Below are 20,962 nucleotides of genomic sequence, written 5' to 3'. Positions count from 1 at the left end.
ATATTAAATGGTCTGAAGTTTTAAAATTACAAAACCCAGTTTAAATCAATTTAAAACTTTACTTGAAAAAAACAGATAATTCTGTTTTCGATAATCGATAATGATAAGACACCTAAAAGAAAGACTAAAGAAAGAGATAAACATAATGGTTTTTGCAAAAAGATAAGTTAACAATAAACTTTATTTTCTCTAATTTCTGCACAGACTATCTAAATCTTACTCTTTTCGAATGAAAACTTTTTGACAGTTCACGCACTGTGTTGTGTAACTATTATCGAAAAAGCATTTTTAGCTTGCGATAATGAGCCAGTTATTGAAATATAAATATTACGATACGCCCGAAGGGCAGGACATCTTTTTGAAGACGGTCGCGCTTGGTAAATATGCCGCTCTGGCTGGTGTTGCAGCCGCATCTCTCGATGTGCTCATGTTTTCTCATCCCAAGGGTTTCGCGAGCACAGCCGGACGATTCGGTTGGTACGTTGGTCCTCTGGTCGGCATGGCTGCAGGATATGTGGTGACCCACAACGCCATGCAGAACATAAGAGGCAAGAACGATAAGATCAACTACTTCTTGGGTGGTGCCGCGGCTGGCAGCATTTTATCCGCCTGGGCAAAGGCTCCCATTTTCGCCGTACCCGCGATGTTGATCCTTGGCGTTGCTGGCATCGTTAAGAAGACCTCCGTAGACGAAAAGTGGGACTTCTTCCCTGATATGCCCCAAGCTACTAAGACAATCACATCAGTTAGGAATGACTGGACTATGGTCAAAGATATTGAGGAACTGAAGAACTGGACTACTAAGTAAAGGTATTGAACATCAATAATTTAATATGATTAGTAAATAGAGTCAAATATTTCGAAAGTAATTTGCTTCTAGTAAATTAAAATTTGAGGTTGGCTTGAAAGTTTAATAAGAGTTATATCTAAATGACACCATGTAGAACTTATTCTTGCTCAGGTTTTAAAAGAAAGCTGTGTTGTTGTGTCCCCAGCAGCATTCACTACCATTTCTGCGATATGCACAAACTAATGCAAAGATTATTGTCAATATTTTGTTAACTAAAGGGTACTCTGTACTAAACCTCTTTTTAACAATATCAGCAGCTGTCAGCATATTACAAAAGAGGTTATTTAACTAAGACTGATTCTCATTACCTACCAATTCTAAAAAAGGGCTTATGTACTTTTGGTCGCTGATTCCAACTTTAGCCAATATGGCTTTTCAAAGTAATTAGTTTGAGACCTGAATTCTTGAAAACTTCATATTTGACAACTTGAAACTTTATAGATTTTCTTGTGTCCTTGCAATCTGCATTCTTCAGATTTGTTGATAGATCCTATCTGCAGTGGTATAACTAAAATGCCGTTATCCAACATCTGGTCAAATGTTTTCTCATTGATGTGGCATCAAAAGTTGAAAATTTACCAGGTGTTGGTTAACGGTATTTTAGTTAAATACCATGGCCATGGCAGCTATATAAATGTAGTGTATACCCAGTGTAATTTGTATTAATATTTATTGTTTTCTTATATTTCAGGGTCCTAGAACAACAAATTCAGTGCAACTCAGTAGAATGTAAATAAGATCAGTTTGTAAAATTACCTTTATTTAAGTGTTAAAATAAAAAAAAAGTTATTTTACAAAACTGTTTGATTATTCTCAGCATGTAGAGTTCCAAAACAGAACATTTTATGTCCCTTAAAAATGTGTGATTATTATCAAAGTAATTCAATAATACTGATACATAATTATTCTAATTCCTGAAAATGACAAGGTAAATACTTATTAATAATATGCACAAGAAAAAATAAAACAAGAAAAATGTTTGAGTTATTTTTATTTTCTTAAAAACAGGGCTGTAGCCAAAGGAAATAATAACAAAACTTTTTTCTATAAACCTCAAAATAGTTTAAATATCAACATTAGAAACATATGAAACTAAATTACTTATAATATTCATGTAACACTAACCTTGAAAGAATAAAATTATAGAACTTTGGCTACAGACATGCTTAAAACTAAAAAACAGAAGCATGACATAACAAAAATGCTACAGTAAATGTTAAATTAAGAAATAAACGATAATACTAATTATAACATGAGATGCTGTGCTGGTTGCTTCATTAATTATATGTAGAATTTGAAAACAAATGACATTCTAATTTAAGGCGTTTTCACATGTCTATCTATGGACACATTTTGCCACATACAGGCACAGTCTACTTAGGACTGAACAGAGAAGGGGATGTATTAATTTAAGATACCCCTGTTTAAATTTTTCAGCTTGGCCTATCACACTCTACTGCTGACTATAGACCTCCCCAAGTTGGGCTACAATTTAACTCAGTAGCTGTTATAAATTAATGGCAACCAGCACACTATTTCTGCCAAAACCTACTCACATTTACTAGAAAAAAATTAACGAAATACCTTAAATGCATAATTATAACTATAAGTTCACACTGGTGCAAAATGTTTACACTAATTCTTTAGACATCAAGATTGGGGCATCTTTTGATTACTGGCAAAAAAACTGCACAGTATAATGAGTTATAATTTATTATATATCACACTAATTACATCCAAATTCATTGAGCCAATTTGTCAATTTCGAAAAAAAACATCAAATTAATAGTAACATTAATTTTAATTACCATATTAAAAATATGAAAAACCACTTTTAATGGCAACATTTTCGTTCTTAAAATCATGCAGTATTTTTGCACGTGTGTTATTCTACGTTATATGTAGACAATAGACATGTATAATATAAATTTGGCTAATTCACAGACTTAATAAATAAACGTGAGTATTAACGTTGAATAAATTACGAAATAGTCTAATAAGCTTGAAGTAATATTTGGCACAAACTATCGAACACTTGTAATGTATTAAATTCGTATAATATAACCAATGGCAACATTGTGAGCGTGTTCAGATATTTTGGACATTCATACGATAAGATCGCAAAGTTTACGTACTAGCTACCATATGAAGGACCTTGCATTACAAATTACAATACTCTAAGTAGCCTCATAATCCTTACTCTTTATCAACATTTCTATTGTGGGTACTTACGTGAAGTTTTCCCAATAGTGGGATTATTCTAAGAATACTGTTAATAAAAATATGGTACTGAATAAATCAGAAAGTATTTTTTTTTATATAGACGGGCGATAAGCTTTATTTTAAATTAATAAGCTTGTATTTTAAGAAAATATCCATTGTAGAGTATCTAGGGTATACAGTGGCTGTGACTTAAAACGGACAAACAGCAAACGCGGAAAAAAAAGTCAATTTGGCAAAAGTGGGTCCAAACAAAGAAATAAAATCCCCAGCTTTATAAAATTGCATAGATTAAGCAAACATTTCCCTTCTTATTACTTAATTATATCTGAACACGCTCTAAAAACTATCCCAATTATAACAACAGTATTAATTAACGTCAAAAGCATAAAAACAATGTCGAATGAAATATACATCTTCAACGAACAAACTGGAGGAGAAGCATAGACAAAAATAAATACACACTTAATAAATTGCAGTTTCATAGACAATAACGTTATTTTGTTTTAATTGTAATTGTGTTCTGTGACTGTGTATAGCCAAACCTTTGGGTTTTGTTGATTTGATCTTGTATTTTGCAAACTTATACAAACTTTTTGATTAGTTATCAGCGAAAATATCTCACTGGGCTTTCATTGTAAAGAGGTTTTTATAATTATGTTGTTTCCCTGTAATCATTTTGACATTTCGAGTTTTAGGATTGGCAAGATGGCCAGACTCATATTCTGCCGTAATGCATTGGTAGTAAATCCAATATCCATTAGGCTATTATTTGGATAAATCTCACTTTTATTTTTATGTCAGACAATCCAAGTCCCAACTTTGAGGAACTTGCCACTCATTTCTTTTATAAATGTTACAATAATGTCCATACTAGGCCATCCCTCTACAATAGTCACAGAACACAACCGCCATTAACCCCGATTATAAATCTATCAGTACTTCACTCTGTCTTCTTGACCTTCTTCGCATCATCTTCCTCTTCTTCTTCTTCTTCTTCAATCTCTTCTACTTCTTCCTCAATCTCTTCTACTTCTATCTCTTCCTCGATCTCCTCTTCTGATTCGTCTTCTTTCTGCAATTTTAATGACTCTATAAATAGTAGAAACTACTAGTGAAGATGTTGGGTAATTAAATTATTTTATTTATAAAGTGTTATTTTTATTTATTTTGGTACTTAAAAATGCAATGCATTGCACTTTTCTAAGCTATTAATATAAGCTTCTATTGTTGTTGTCGCTGCTCCGATCCCAGCATTTGTGTGATCCACGAATGCTTGTGTGTATGTCGTTGTTATGTGTCTTTGAGCAGGTGCCTTGAATGTTTGTGGATCTCCCGCAATACAAAGCACGTTACTTAGGTGCAAGATTCTTTTAAATGAAATAAATGCATATCGTTTTTAGGCTTTGCTCTTTGGCGATCATATCCTTGTTCAATGATTTAACTCGAACAAAGAAGATTGTTAAGTAATTATAAAAAATATTTATAAAGTTTTTTTCAAGCAGTAATTACCTCAGCATTCTGCGTCAATGCACTCGCTGTGGTGAAGTCATCTACAGTCGATTCTGAAATGGTATTCATAAATCAGTGAACATAACAGTGTAACTCCAACCTATAACTGTTCCCTTTAAGGACCGAGCTATTAGTAGGTTATTTAAATTCTAAAATATACATATTTTTAAAGTAGACGAATTCAAAACTGACAGTACTCGGACCTGCGACTTCTATTTAAAAGCACACATTTACCAAATGGTAATGTCACTGAAAAAGAGTTCGAATATAATTATAATAAAAACAAATTTTCTTTTCGTAGAACGTTCAAAGTAGGTAAGTTGGTCGGCTGAATAAGGAAGTACATGTTAGGATTATTCTTTCATAAATTCTTAATAATCACCTAGATCCCTGTCAGGTGTCTCTCGCGGTGCGTCCTGTATCAGCGAGAGTGTCATCTTCCCACTCACCACCATCTGTGAATAATACGAGTTATTATTATATACACCACTTCTTGATGACCGAGTCCAGTTATGTTGGGGACGATGTCTAGCGGTCCAGTAAACCCGGATTCGATAGAATAGCATATTTAACAAGAAGCCATTTATCAGGCTAAACCAGTCGTAGAAGCCAGATTTAGTCAACCACAGTGACAAAAGGGTTTTGATTCCAACATAATTATGACAATTGGATTTTACAAACTACCTTCTTTAATAACGACTCGTGCGTAAGTGATACTTTGAAAAATCTATTCGTGCACATTGCACTTAATAATTACAACGTCAGCGTAACATCTAAGAGTGATATTTTGTTAAGTATTCTGTAAGACATAAATTAAGCCTTAAGTTTGTTCCAATGTAAACCTTATCCACATGACTCTAAGGTATAATTTCCAATACACACCGGCGAGTGCTTGGTGGGCGCGGGCCTGTCGGGCCTGTCTTCTGCGAAGTCAGCGACGAGTACACGAGACTGCTGCGGGATCTCGGTTTCCAAGAATATCGACTGCACTTTCTCCGCTTCATGCTGAAATGAACATTATTTTTATGAGTATAAAAGCTATTTTACAAAACAACAGCACGCTGACTCGGTATAGACATTTGAAGAATAATTCTTGCTGTTTAAAAGCGAGACGCTGACGGTTGAAAATAGATTCGCGGTCGCACTTCTAAAATGGCAAGAGTTCTAATTCATGAGTTTATTTAACAGGCTTTGAATCAAAGAATCAAGAATTCAATGAATATATTAGAAGAAAACTAAGTAAAAATCTTAACTCCCTAGAACTGAAAGCTTTATTCAAAACAAAGTAAATATTTTAGAAGATAGCTTATTTGTCAAAATTCTCCTGATTACTCGATGTTGCCATTAGACTTTTGATTGTTTCATGAAGGTGTTTAAGGGAATAAGATGCCGCCGACATGATAACACGTGTTTGCATTGTGCCAAAAGAAGCTTACAAGAAATAAATCCCATCCCTCACACCATTCAAACAATGAATTTTAATACTTATACCAACTACACTGTACACTAAATAAATCGAAATTTAAAGTCACTAATTTAGAACAAGTTTCAATTCTTCAATCAGTAAATATTTTAATACAGTTGTCAGATAATAACGTTTGGAATAGTGATTAATGATGATAGGCTTAATAAGACACTAGACAACGCCTTATATTTCTGTAAACTACAGCAATCTAGCAACAAAATTAATTCAGAAGTTTTGCTTTCCCAATATACTATTGTCGAACTGACAGAATTGTGTATCACAGAATATTAATTAGGAAAAAATTGTATAAAGTTTTAAGTTACTTTAACCAAATAATTTATGGATTGAGGAGCCACTTTCGATTTAAAAAGGAAGCTCGCCCCCTTATTTAGTAGGAAAGTAAATAATTTTGTAGACCGAATTCTGAAATTTGTAGTATAATATGTCTAAAGTTATGTAACTGTGAATGTGGCTCCTCAATCCAAACATCTGAATTGAGGAGCCACCTGAAACACGGAAAGTATTCCATGTATATTTTTGAAAATTTTGTATCATTTAGTAGCAATTGTGTATAGTGTCTACTAAAAATTTGAGCCCAGTACTGTTTATATTCAAGAATATACAATACTTTTAATGTGGCTCCTCGATCTATACACAAGAGCATGAATTGCCATGAAAGTTATTGGTCAATTTATATTCCACTCTAAAGACATTTAGTAGTAAGTGTGTTCGAATTTGTAGTATATGGACAAAGTAGTAGACTGAGCGAATTTAATAAATAAATGCATTTCATTTGGCTCCTCAATCGTGACGTCTGCATAATAAATAATTGACTGTACCTACCTGAGATCAAAACGGAATAAAATACCAGAGACACTAACATTTAGTATAAACGGTCTACTAAATACATATGCACAGATCAACATTGTATATGTTCGGTATCTGAAAAACAAATCACTTCTAAATATTCCTTACGAATTCGCTATTTAGGGTGACCATGTTATATGAATTAAACTAGGATGATTCATTTTTGAAATTTAATTTTTCGACAATATTCGGTATGTTTTTGGAATCCAAAGTTTAGAAGATGCAATTTGTATTGTAGAAGAAAATAACGTTTGCACATCTTGTAACCACCAAACAGTGTGTAAATATACTGTATCAAAAACAGTGTCATTTGAACTAAATGTTTCTACGAGGTTTAGAGTAAACGAGGTACCAGAAACTATAATGATTTCAAGTAGCTTATATACTTTAATAGGCGTTATAGAATTTATCCCTGCGATTAGCGAAGCTGGAATGGGTCACTATAAATGTCACTACCCAGCGAATGATGAGATGTTTTGTTATGATGACTATGATTCTCACTGTAAAATTCATAAAAGCACCGACCAACCAATATTAATTCATTCTTTAACTTATGTCGAAATTGACTAGATACTAAATATCCTAAACCTATGAAGAATCTTTGTACCGAATATTGTCGAAAAATTAAATTTCAAAAATGAATCATCCTAGTTTAATTCATATAACATGGTCACCCTAAATAGCGAATTCGTAAGGAATATTTAGAAGTGATTTGTTTTTCAGATACCGAACATATACAATGTTGATCTGTGCATATGTATTTAGTAGACCGTTTATACTAAATGTTAGTGTCTCTGGTATTTTATTCCGTTTTGATCTCAGGTAGGTACAGTCAATTATTTATTATGCAGACGTCACGATTGAGGAGCCAAATGAAATGCATTTATTTATTAAATTCGCTCAGTCTACTACTTTGTCCATATACTACAAATTCGAACACACTTACTACTAAATGTCTTTAGAGTGGAATATAAATTGACCAATAACTTTCATGGCAATTCATGCTCTTGTGTATAGATCGAGGAGCCACATTAAAAGTATTGTATATTCTTGAATATAAACAGTACTGGGCTCAAATTTTTAGTAGACACTATACACAATTGCTACTAAATGATACAAAATTTTCAAAAATATACATGGAATACTTTCCGTGTTTCAGGTGGCTCCTCAATTCAGATGTTTGGATTGAGGAGCCACATTCACAGTTACATAACTTTAGACATATTATACTACAAATTTCAGAATTCGGTCTACAAAATATTTACTTTCTTCTAAATAAGGGGGCGAGCTTCCTTTTTAAATCGATAGTGGCTCCTCAATCCATACGGACATAATAATTTAGTGTAACTAAAGAGGTTCATGCATACGCATGCGTCATTAGAGAATAAACGCATCTGGGATAGACCCCCTTGCATTACCTAATACAGTAAAAGACTAACAGTACCCTTATACATATACCAATCAATGAGCCAGTAAAAATGACAGAAACTGTAATTCTCTTTGTGTGAGGACTTGGCCTTCTGTTCTTTAACTTTAGTAAATCATAGGAATGAAATATTACAACATAGAGAAGTTAGTTGTGGAGGCGTTAAAATAAAACTGCTTTTGTGAAGTTTTAATGATTTATTATATAAAAAAACAGTGTGTAAAGAGAAATGCAAGCAGTTTTATTCTATCTAATGCGAATATTTTTGTGTGGGTATCAAAATTAGATAAAACCTTTTTTACATAAATTCACTTTTATCGATGATATGGTACTGTATGATATGGTAAATGCCATGATTTATTTTAGCATAGAAGGCTTTCAGATTGTTAACCAAAGCAGTTCCTAGATTCATACCACTGCCATCGTTTTGTCTGTACAGATTATCAAATTTTATGCTCATGTTTTTCACAGAATGCAATTACTATTTGAAACTGCCAAAGATTCAAGACAAGGACATTCTACTAACCAAGTGCATGCCATACTTGGACAACAAGAGCAAAAAGCATGATAACATTAAATATAACAATGACATCATCATCATTTTAGGCTCTTCTACATGAGAATAAAATTTTAAAACCGTTCACCTAGTCATTAATGTTACATTTTAAAAGTGCCTGAAAAACGGCTTACTCCAATTAAATGTTTTTGATTTTGACATCCACACAAAAACATAATAATAAATTTTATCATACAGCTACTGAGGTAGACCTAATAAATACTATGCGTTGGAATGTAAAGCGATAGACACGATGCACTAACTACAGGAGGTCAACACATACACTAGGAAATAATATGTATGCTAACATACATTTATGTAAAGATAGTCAAAAATAAATAAGAGAAAGTTTACTACATCAAGTGATTGAGCTGGAGTTTCAGGTAAGAGATTTAGGTTTATACACCCCTACGGTAGTGGCATCATTAACGACACCATTGTAGCGCAATGTATGTTTTTTTTAAGATACTTAAAATTAATAACTTGGATGTTCAAAGGATTTATTATTTATTGAGTTTTGCCTGTCAGTTGTGATATTTGTTCAATATTGCCAAAGAAAAGCAAAGTAAAATTAAGTCTTTCTTTCTTTTCAATAAAGACTGGATTGAACACACCCACGGTCCATAACAAACAAAGCTATCAAGAAACTCCAGCATCAATCTCATTCATAAACCGTCTGCACAATATGCACGGTAAGGTGTGGTCTCACCGCGCGCGCCGCCGCCGCCGCGCCGGCGGGCCGCGCCGGCAGTGGGGCCGCGCCCCACGCGCCGCCGTCCGCCGCGTGCGCCCTCACCTCCATGCCTACCACCTAAGGATAGCTTCCTCTAGTCAAACTGCACGGTGCTTCATGAGAGGTACACGGATTTTTGTTCAAATCAAAAATAATGTTGAATAAAGGCCCAGAAGATCTACCACCTATTATGGTTGTTGACAGCGAAAATAACAGAGTAGGCTAGATGTTCTCTTTTACAACCGCTATAAAATTACATTAAGCTGTGGCGGTAGTAAATGATGCTTTAAACCATGCTCCTTTTAACGCTACGAGTTGTCCTATTATAATTATCGGTCTTTAAGGATACACAATGACGTGCTATTGGCATACAAATATGTCATTACGCACAATATAGTGCAACATCTAGCACCCACAAAGGCCACCTTTTAAAACATGTAAGTAGTAGAGAAACTGCTCCTATAAAATTAATCGTTCTTGAATCGACATCACTGTTAATTTAAATTTTGATTATATTTTCTGAACAAAATCTATGTACCTCAGTGTTAATCAAGTGATACACATAATTTAGTTGTGAGCTACAAAGCTAGTGTGGTGAATCCTCTAAGTGTAGACTATATTTCACTCAGACACAAAAAGGTATTATGAACATACACTTTATATCACACACATACAAATTATAGGTAATGCAATATTATTTACTCATTAGGGTGCTTTTACAAAACTGTTTTTTTTTTAACATTAATATTGGCAGAAAATCCTTGGAACTCTTATTTACTCATTCATTTTTCACATTTGACTATTTCAAGTTAAAAAGTTTTTGAAGTTTACTAACCTTAACACTGGCATTTTCCTGGTCATCGTCCTTGATGGCTTCCTCCAACAGCTCCGGCGTCGATTGCTTCTCCTTCTCTTCTGCTAACGCTTTCGACTCTTCTCTCAAGAAATCTTCTGTATGCTTCAAATCTCCATTCTTTCCTTTACGATCACGCACATCTTTGGAAACAGAATTAGGTACTAAAGCTGGTTCTTTGCTCAGTTCCCTTTCTGGACTCTCTTCTTCTGATCCTATTTCTATTTCTACTTCCTCCTCTTCTTCTTCCTCTATCTCCTCCTCCTCTTGTTCATCTTCCTCTTTCGTCAGAGACTCTTTTTCTGGCGATTTTTCTTTTTGTTCCTGAGAGCTTGCTGGTTGTGTTTCCTTTTCTGGTGAAATTTCTTTATCATCTTCTTTGGCTAGTTCTGTGCTTTCTGTTTCTTTCGTTGGTTCAGTCTGTGTTTTTTCAAGCTTAGTTTCAGGTGTGGAGTCAGATTGTTCTGGTTGTGTTTCTACTACTTTTTTGGATTGTGGTTCTGGGGAGGTTTCCTTGGTAGCCGGGGAAGCTACTTCTTTTTCTTCAGGTACTGGAGACTCTTCCTTCTGTTTCTCTTCAACGCTCTTTTTCGATGGCTCCCGATATTCGCTAGCGACTATGTGTACCGGGCCACTGTTGTGTAAGATTGTCCCGTTCGTGTATGGGCGAGTTTGATTATCCTGCACATCCTGAAATCATACAAGTTATAAATGAATATGTAGTAAATATAGAATTGGAATAAAAACGCTGTCTACTGGAAACGCATGCTCTATTTAAGCGTCGATTGCTTATTTTGTTCTTGAAACATTGAACACTTTTAGAAGTAAGCTAAAGACATCAACGCGAGTATTTTACATTTTTGTATGATCCTGACCTTTAAGTCTACATCTAAATCTGACACATAAGGCATATTGTGTCTAATGTCTTTCTCTCTTTGTAAGTGTTTAATGTCTTTTAATGTCAGATACGGCTAAAGCAAACTCAAGACAACCAACGCTTTATCTGGGTTGAAACTGCAACGGAAACTACCACACTTAAAACCAAAACAATTCTGATCTAGCTAGAAAAAAAAACACATCAATGAAAACATCAGGCCATTAGATTATATTATTAAAAATAAACTAAAATGAATTACAAAAGTAGAAAAACGTTTCAATTTTAATAATAACACCGCTGGAATCAATATTAAGGATAAAACATATATTAAAAAAAAATACTTATATTTGTCTGTAAGATTTAAAAGCAAACGTGAAAGGCGTACTGTAAAAATAATTGACCGTTAAATAATTCGAATCATGGGCACTTCTTTAAACCTGAGGACCGACTGAGATACTACAGGATAGTACACAGGTCAGCATCAGGGGTATCACCACCTCGTAAGATAAGCTTTCCCTGTGTGAACAAGGACATCGCTCTACAAATCATCATCACCTTTCCCCAACTACGTTGAGGTCGGCTTCCAGACTAACCGGATTCAGCTAAGTCAGGGGTTTACAAGGAGGGACTGCCTATCTGACCTCCTCAACCCAGATACCTAGACAACGCGATACCCCTTGCTTAGAGATTGCTCTACTAAGGCTATACTTAATATTAAGTCTTCGTTTATATGTTAAAGGGTATATAGGGTATCTCTTAAAGTGTCCCCCTTGCAGATTACTCCAAATTGTTTAAACGGGACAATGAAAAAAAGGTGTTTTGAGGTTATGCTAAGCGATTCTCAACATGTTTTGCCCTCCAGGTGTTATTCTATAGTTTCCCAGATTTTCCCTCTCGAAAATATATTTTGACTTAATTATTTGATTTCAGCGGTGGTCACAAAACTACAGTGAACTAAACCAAACATAATGATATTCTTTACATCAATCGCTTAATTTTTGTCCAACATTACTATCATATTTATTTATATTCCACCTAACATTTTTAGTTATTGGTTTATTTTGTTAGTCATCGGCGAGTAACTCAGGTGCAGGCAGACAGACAAAGGCGACAGCGACAACTAAACGGTAAAGTTTGCATATGCATGCTAATGGAGGACAAGGGACCTACCAACGCATCCTAGAGGAAGACTATTGTGGTTGCGAAAACGAGATAGCAACTATACAATGTAGAGCGGCATCTCTTTCCCACAATTCCAAATCGTCTTACTTTATAATGTGGTGGTAGGCCATGAGGTATGCAAAAAAAAGTAAGGAGTGAGAATGTAAGGAAGATGAGAGTAAAATGTTTTATATTTAAAGATTTCTAATTAAAATTATTACATAATAGATTTTTAAAGTGTGTTTTAGAAAACAGTGCATTTTAGTCGTTAAGTCATTTAAGAGTTCGACACGCGATCCCGCCGCGTCTGCTCATGATTAAGGACTCCGGTTGGGTCCGAAACTAGTCGGGCTACCCCGATAAATACGCGTGAGTAAACCGTTACATCATTTAATAATGAATCAGTCTCACGATAGTTATTATAAAAATAAGTCATTTAAAAGTTTAAGGGATTGGAGTTGCAGTATATTTCCAATTTATTGGGATTTTTATTCTATTTGAATTTTCGAGAATATTAAACAGTAATTATACAAGCAGCCTAATAATATAGTCGAGTTATGAAAGAGTTTATTGGCAATATGAACGCGTTTGAATAACATATGTTTAACAAATATTTACTCATCAAAAAGCTCCTAAATCTAAAGTTATCTGAAAACGAATTTTGCCAAAGTTATATATGGAAGAATTTGGCACGCGTTGGCATTCACCAAAGTAACCAGAACCATGAAAATACTGCATTACTCGTCACAAAAACAAAGAATCAGCCGGATACATATGTGCAGGTATTTCAATGTATCGTATCAATTTTCTGTTTATAACTTTTGCACAATAGTTCTGAAGCAATTGAGGGATTTCTTTGAAAATTTCAAGGTTGACTTTTGAATCTAAGGAACGATGAAGTGCATAAAGTGGATTCAAATCGCATTACCTAATAATAAGAATAAAGTAACTCTCGTTCTTACCTACAGCAGAATAGGAAAGTAAACAATTTATAAAGGAAGATGTAAAGCTAAGCTTACGAGTGCAGCCGGCAATAAGTCAAAAGTTATTGGCATGAAATACTGTTGTTATAACGACGCGCTTTGCCCTACATCAAAGCTTTATGAGGTGAATGTTTGTAATGTACGAGCAAACTGCAGCTGATTCACATGTTTGTAATTCCAAAACGTCTTTATATTCACATTTAGTTAAAAAATAAAGTCACTTAAAACGTTTAATGATTATTATTGTCTCGTTAATATTGTTTTTTATTTTAAACGCAGATATGATTTAACACATGATATTAAAACAATAAACAGAGAAAAGCAACAAAAAGACAGTCAAATAGCAAGACAGGATAAATAGGATGAGGTAGCAAGGTTAAAAAAATATAAATAGCGAGACAAAACAAGGGACTTGTCCAATCTTGGAAACTAGGGACGGAGGACCAAGACAATGTCACTTTCTACAGCGGTCTTTACACTCCGAAAACGTGTGTAGATGCACCATTAACTAGGGTGCATAAGATTAAAGGGCTACAATTTTTTTTGAATTTAAATAATCTTATTTCCAAACTCACTTTTCATACACTTAGCGCCGAAAAATGATGGTAATAGTACTAAGTAAGTTAATTTGGGAAATGAAAAGATCCAACTTTTTGATTAAACTGACTCGAAGGACCAGTCGATCCTATGCTATCTTCAGCATTAACTAAAGTAGAAAGTGACGTTGTATAGGTACGTAGGGTTGCTTCATGCATTGACCTGTCGTTGCTGATTCTGCGCGTAGCTCGCCTCCATCTGCTGCTGCACCTCGGCTACCAGCCCTGATATGGCGGTAACAACTGTGCCCGACAATATCAATATTAGTTAAGTGCTAAACTTCAGGCAAAACTTAAGGAAGTCCACTCCTTTGATCTGCAGTTTGATTTTATGACTGCATCAAGATTGGTCTTTTCTCATTTCAGGTTTCGTATTCACATTTATTTTAAAGGAGTTTTTTTTTTAAGTGTACAGTACATTGTCCATTGAGTAAAGCTACCTTCACCACAATCTACGTCCAACGTACGTACTTTAGTAGGTGCAGAAAATAAAGCGATAGCTTTAAATAAAATACGGATTTTCAACTCCATAATGTTAATCGAATATAAAACTCTCCAGTAAGTTATGAATGAATCTTAAACAAATTTAGCAGAAAACCAAATTAAAAACGAAACCAGAGTAAAAATAGACATAAAAACAAACAACGAAGGACGCTGACGAAAATAAACGGGATGCATCAGACGATTGGGCATGCTCCTAGCGCTGGACGACCGCCAAACAACACTTAACTATCTCTGGACTCAAACTTGGCTTCACTGCGGATTTATAAAGTGAATTTTTGATCGTCAATATCTCTCCATAATTCTATAACTCTCATTTACAATGTCTTTCAAAAATCGCTGTCTTAGCATTTTCATATGTTAAGAAGCTTATAGGGAAGACAGCCACAATTTTATCACAGTACATCGTTCTGTTATTTAATTCACAATATACAATTAACATAAAGTTAAGGAGACAATACACAAGTGAATTCTTTCATCTAAAACAAACGTGTAACATAAATTGAACACTTACTATGTTATTAGGACGTTCCTTGGTTTTTTATCGTTGTTAACAGGAAAACATTCAATAAATCTACCTTCAAAAATCCACTCTATAATCTAAACATATACTATTTCTATAACATAGGTGTCCACAATCGTTTGGATGCATCACGGACGTGTCACAAGGTAGAAAACCCGGATAACTAGAAAAGGGCTCAACCGTCACCATGCCGCAAGCTTCTAGGTACACAGCTAAATAATACGGTTTATAGCGTAGAAATTCTGGCGGATTTAATGAACTGGCCTTTGGGGTAGCAGGTTGGTTTAATTCTATAAAATATTGCATTAAGTATACCAATATTATTACTACAACCCAACATCTTATTTTGATCCTTGGATGTAGCGAATAATTCCATCAAATTTTGAGTAGGGCTTACAGTGCGTATTGTTTTTCATTTAGTCTCGCAACAAAATTTTCAGTATCAAATTAAATTTCTCACTTATTAAGCGACTTCAGTCATCAAAAGCCAATTGTTTTGAGCTTATCCCAGTTTTTCAGTTTTGTGAGAGTTCCTCCCAACCCCAGGCCAGTCCACGAGGCCGCCACCAATACCGCGTCGCGCTGCGCCAGCTGGCTGACGATCCTTTGCATGGCGCGCTCTGTCTCCGCCAGGCGTGCTCTCAGCGCTTCCAGTTCCACGTCCCCTGAGCATCGAGCCTTCATGTATTTACGGTCCTTGGATACGTACATTTCGATCTTTTCAACTAACTTTAGCTTTTGACCCGGATGTCATAACTTGTATAGATAATTTTGAATAAGAATAGATTTTTGATAGAAAAAAAGATGAGAAGGAATAAATAATATAAATATTTTTCCAATTCCAGTAAAGTTTTAGTTTCTGCCAATGTTATAAAATAAGATACAAAGGACCAAAAACAGGTCCTTGTAGAACACAAAGTAAAATGCTTAAACAATTCTAAATCTTTACAAGGCGTGAGTGATTGAAAAACTACGCACATGATAAACCTACTGTGTTCATTTCAAATACGTCACCAGTAGTTATAGTACCACATTAGCACCTTTGTAATACGTAATGATCGAGTTCGCCGTGAAGATGAAAACGGTCGAAAGCTATATTATTGACAAATGAAGATCTTTTGAATGTAATGTTGCTTTCTAGTGCTCGGTGCCAATTCGCTGCATCTAATATTCTATTTTGTTTGCGTGGAATTTCGTGTGAGATGATTTTGTACACACATTGCTCATACTTATCCGCGGTAAGTTTGGATTGGGAACCGTTTATCAAATATTTTTGTTTATGTTTTGTCTGGAGGTCGAGTAGCATAATTTTGAACGTATATATGGGGTTGTGTAAATAGCTTACTGAGTAAACTAAATTACCAGTTCTTTAGTATTTCAAAGATTCAGCGATGTTACCGCAGTGTAGCTTTAATAGTCACATTACTTGCCATTTTGCTGTAGTTTTTATAGTTCATAAAAGTATTGTTCAACAAAAGAATATTTGTTTGATTAAGATAGAGTCTTTTGTATTCGTTTTCCCGCTATCTGAATACTTACTTAACTTCATTACAAAAAAAGAATACTGAACTAAGCTAAATATGTTTGAAAAATCCATAAAAAAATATACGACCAGAATTACGTTACTCAACAACCACACACACTGCATAACGTATTGTTATCATACGTAGGTATCCCTTATCAATCGGTATAACGAGTACTGGCTACAATAATTAACTACCGCCCGATTCCACTAGTTTTCCTGTTTACACAGAAATATACGTAAAACAACATTTTACTTACTTGTGTCCCGCTCTTTTGGTCCTGCGTGCGCAATACGTTTCAGTTAGAAAATTACATATTTAACTAACTACCTTATAAATTTAATACTTATAGCTAGTATTAAGAATTTAACACGATACAATGTCATTTTTGTAGATTTACGATACAATTACTAAATTTGTCAGAATTGTTTCATATTACCTAAAATAAAACCGTACAAGAATTGCCCAATAAGTGTATTACACGCCGAAGTATTTAAATATTAATAAATTTAATTTACCTCGTGTAGAGAGCTATTTCAAAATAAGAAGTAAAGCATATACTGGTAACTTTATCATGTTCTGACTTTAAACTATGAGCTGTTGAAGAAAAAATAATAGGCATGTGGAACTGAGCAAGGCGCGTAGCGATGTCACGGCTACAGATGCTGTAAGAGCTCATCGTAGGAACACTGATTTCATTTCCTATACTACTACTGAGACCTTATAAACTCACCCAATTTGTCAGGGGTTGTTCTGGAGTCGTCCCTGAAGACTCGTCTCCTGAACTGTGGGTCTGGAGTGATTGTCTCATACGGCGATGTACCGGTACGTTTGAAAAGAATCTGAGAAAAGCAAGGTTATTACGTTGTACACTAAACACTTACAAGACAATGTATACATAAACTTTGTAACTGTGTCCAAAATTGTTAATATTAAACTTTATTATGAAACTACAAAGAATGTAACGATAAAAAAACTTGAAAAAATGTTTGAGCCTGTTTCAGGCAAGCGCACAGTAAGTAAAGAATTCTGATAGTTACGAACGGGTGATCAAAGAACGATTTTTGATTGCGAACATTTCAGACATAGGCACATCGATGATCGATCGATAACATTGGCAGGAAAACAAGTGATTCTATTAGCGCTCTGTTTCCGTGCTTGAGGTAGGTACTATTTCTAAGAAAAACTTAACCCACCAAAAAATACTAGTTCCAGTTACTAAGTCTTACCTTGCTCAATGTGTAGACGAAGAACACGATGATGCAGATAGTGTAGATGGGCATCACGAAGCCCATGGAAGACTTGGGGGTCGGCACGGGGCCGCCGGGCGAGCCGAGCGGGGGCCGCATGCCGGGGATCGGGGGAGGCTATAATATAGAGAAAAAATGGTAAGAAGAAGCAAGAACATGGTAATGTGGCAATTTTTTTATGGTTACTAATCTTGCTAGACAGAGACGCCTTAGCAAGAGGTCTTCATTTAAGTTTTGAGTGGAATTTTAATATGATCGACACAAAACAGGTGCCATACCTAGTGATGAAGAAAGAGGATTACGCCTAATAATCGTGCGACCAGGGCATTTTGCATGCCCCTTTTTCTTATGAATGTACTTAAAATGAAGAAGTAATTTGTGAATTGGGCAAAATGTCCATCGAATGGACTATATAGAAGTCTATAAGAAAGAGACTATAAGAAAGACTATATAGAAAATATAGAAGTGTATAAGATGGTTATAGAAGTCTAGATTTAGAAGTGTATCGGTTTATTATTGTTTGTAATCGAGTATCGGCACATATGGCTCCCTTACTTAACTCACATTAATTATTTTAAGAACCATAGGAAAATAAAAATACCTTTGATTAGTTACGAAAGTCAATCAACAATGTTAATCATCAAACTGGGATTAGAAAGAAGCATTTAGTTAAACATTGACAGTCACAACTTTTGAGCAAAGGCCAACTGGCAGCTATTGTCCCTCCTAAACCCCAATCAAGAGTAATTAGAACTACAATAACCGCTCTCTAATTAACAAATACTATCCGCTCAATTATTACACAAGATTAAATACTTTTAACATTCACGATGGCATCGTTCGACTGAAATAGAATTCCGAAAATTGTCCGTCAAAAATATTATCGAGAAAATAATCTTTAGCGTTCGGAAATATCGACACCTCATTACATCGTCAGCGGAAAATTCGAACCACATTAATTTTAAATGATGAATTGCAAATCCGAGCCAGTAAACTGAATATTAATATATGCAGAAATCTATTCCTGTTCTAGACAGACAACGATCAATGCTTCAATAGTAGATAAATCAATACCTTTTCGGACAATAGGTCTTGCATTATCCAACACAAGCTTCACAATCACTTCACAACTATATCTAATCCCAAAAAAATCTTCGTGAATTTGGAATATTATCGAATATTCAATTAGAAATGACACGATTATCGTTTCAGCGTCCGAAGACGTTACTGACGTATTTGTGGATACCGAATCAAATCAAGCCGGTAGTCGGTACCTCGTTTACGACGCGGCGTAATGGTTTCCTGTATTTACTGGCTTTTAGACAGTGCGTTTTTTTCACGACGGATTCAGTTAATGTATTGTGTCAAAGGAAATGTTTTTGGATCTCGGTTTTGGTGTTAATCTATCGTTTTAGTGGCAAAATATTGGTTTTGGAACAATAGAACAGTTTGTCGGCCTCTGATTACCTGCGGAACTAAGGACCATTTTATTTGCGACGTTGGGAAAGTGATCTGTCGCACAAATTGTCAGTTTGTATAAACCCTTCATGGTCTACCTCCAGTAGTAAAAGACCTACGCATCATATTGAGTGTTCAAGCTATCAAGTTATTTTGACAGCTTATTTTCTCTTGAAATTGCATTTGTATCAAAATAAGTATAAATTTATAATATGTTTTTGTTGGGACGTAATGTTTTAATGTTAGAATTTACACTTTACGATTAGATTCCGGTGGTAAAACAGTAGTTAATCGTTTTATAGGTTCATGTCGCCTATCGTAAAACCTAGCTCATGTTTGTAAATACATGTTTACATTAATATGTAGTTTTTTATGATATTAGTCAGAATTTCAAATGTATTCACGTATTATTTTATTCGCTAGTCTAAGTCTTTGTTCTCGGAACCTTAATAGGTTACAGGTTCCAGAATGTATAGCTAACCCATCTCCTAAAAACTGTTTGCCTTTGATTGATGAACAGCTTAATATTTAGGACAAGTACCTTTCTATATAAATTCCCACGAAAATCTGATCATGCAATATTTTGATACGATGTGGGCTCAATGCAATACCGCTCTCTGTTTAATGGTAAATATTATACACAAACATACATTACGTATTATTATAGTATGGATGCACATAGAAAGGGAAAACGTCCTACATGCGACCTCTTCAACAAGATTTTGATCATAGATCAAGTAACACCAGAGGGCAGAGATCTTTGAGGCACACATAATTGATTAATGCAATGAACATTTTTGTTGGTCGCTGAAAATCGCAATGAGTGTAGAGGCGAGAGAGACTGCTTTCTAGGAATAGGATATTTAAGGATATGGCAAAACGGTGGTATATGGTAAGTTATTGTTTTTTTTAGTTTCACGATGAAAATTTAGATCACAGAAAGGTCAAGTAAAAAGGTTTGAATCTCAAACTGGAACCCAGAAACAGGGAAAACAACTTTAGCGAAAGATTTTAACTGCCATTTGGAAGAGCAGGTTTCTGGAGAAGATAAATGTTTATAGGAATTAGTTGCAACCGTCTGATACTTTCCACACACTCGTTTTTCCTTAACCCTCCTAGAATAAAGCTTCTTCACATAATTTAATCTATGACAAAATGTTTGGGACGCATGTAGGCGACCTCGCGTACCGAGAGATCGCCCGATACGCCTGTCCTAACTCACTCAGCTGTTCAGATATTAAATTGAAACAGTGACGTCATAATTCAACGTTTCAAATGATGAAGATGAGGACCAAAGGACCACAGGACCAAATAATTACAAAGATCTTAATGAAATAATAATCCGTATGGCTCATTTAGCAAAATTTATTTTCTGCTACATATTTAATTTGATAAATTGTAGTGAGTACAAAGGAAAGAAGGACTGAAATTATGCATTACATACAACGTTTTCGTATTTTTAGCAAATTATTTTGATTGCTTATAATTTTTTCGCTATACTCAAAACTAGACTTATTTAAAGCGTTAAGAATAGTCAAGGTATATGATCATTCACCAGTAACAAATAGAGTAGCGGCCTCACCTATAGTACTAAATACTCAATTAGAT

The 20,962-nt window shown here is 34.7% G+C and overlaps 2 protein-coding genes across 7 annotated transcripts in view; one reads left to right on the top strand and one right to left on the bottom strand.

Annotated features, from left to right (window-relative positions):
* Positions 1-227: 227 nt before the first annotated feature.
* On the top strand, positions 228-1,649 carry LOC113502313 (NADH dehydrogenase [ubiquinone] 1 alpha subcomplex subunit 11). The gene is made up of 2 exons (XM_026883833.1): positions 228-810; positions 1,542-1,649. The coding sequence occupies exon 1, from the start codon at positions 302-304 to the stop codon at positions 806-808; it is 507 nt and encodes a 168-aa protein (XP_026739634.1). The 5' UTR covers positions 228-301; the 3' UTR covers positions 809-810; positions 1,542-1,649.
* A 2,076-nt stretch (positions 1,650-3,725) lies between these two features.
* Positions 3,726-20,962, bottom strand: part of LOC113502277 (glutamic acid-rich protein) — a 29,149-nt gene continuing 11,912 nt past the window's right edge. For 2 of the 6 annotated variants that reach the window (XM_026883782.1, XM_026883814.1), the window contains exons 4-12: positions 17,876-18,013; positions 17,380-17,488; positions 16,906-16,926; positions 15,697-15,788; positions 10,465-11,172; positions 5,465-5,587; positions 4,965-5,037; positions 4,583-4,635; positions 3,726-4,145 (exon numbers count right to left, since the gene is read on the bottom strand). In XM_026883782.1, coding sequence (XP_026739583.1) covers positions 4,014-4,145; positions 4,583-4,635; positions 4,965-5,037; positions 5,465-5,587; positions 10,465-11,172; positions 15,697-15,788; positions 16,906-16,926; positions 17,380-17,488; positions 17,876-18,013 — 1,449 coding nt within the window. In that variant the 3' untranslated portion in view covers positions 3,726-4,013. Of the gene's footprint in view, positions 4,146-4,582; positions 4,636-4,964; positions 5,038-5,464; positions 5,588-9,542; positions 9,708-10,464; positions 11,173-14,262; positions 14,343-15,696; positions 15,789-16,905; positions 16,927-17,379; positions 17,489-17,875; positions 18,014-20,962 lie in introns of those variants that run through there. The other 4 variants (XM_026883791.1, XM_026883799.1, XM_026883807.1 and 1 more) reach the window with 4 other exon arrangements.

Source organism: Trichoplusia ni, chromosome 2, assembly GCF_003590095.1.
Source record: "Trichoplusia ni isolate ovarian cell line Hi5 chromosome 2, tn1, whole genome shotgun sequence".
Taxonomy (NCBI): Eukaryota; Metazoa; Arthropoda; class Insecta; order Lepidoptera; family Noctuidae; genus Trichoplusia; species Trichoplusia ni.
The sequence above is the reverse complement of the archived record's forward strand: the minus strand, read 5'-3'. Positions and strand labels throughout refer to the sequence as shown.

Coding starts and splice junctions, on each gene's coding strand:
- LOC113502313 (XM_026883833.1), top strand. CDS start 302: ATGAGCCAGTTATTGAAATATAAATATTACGATACGCCCGAAGGGCAG.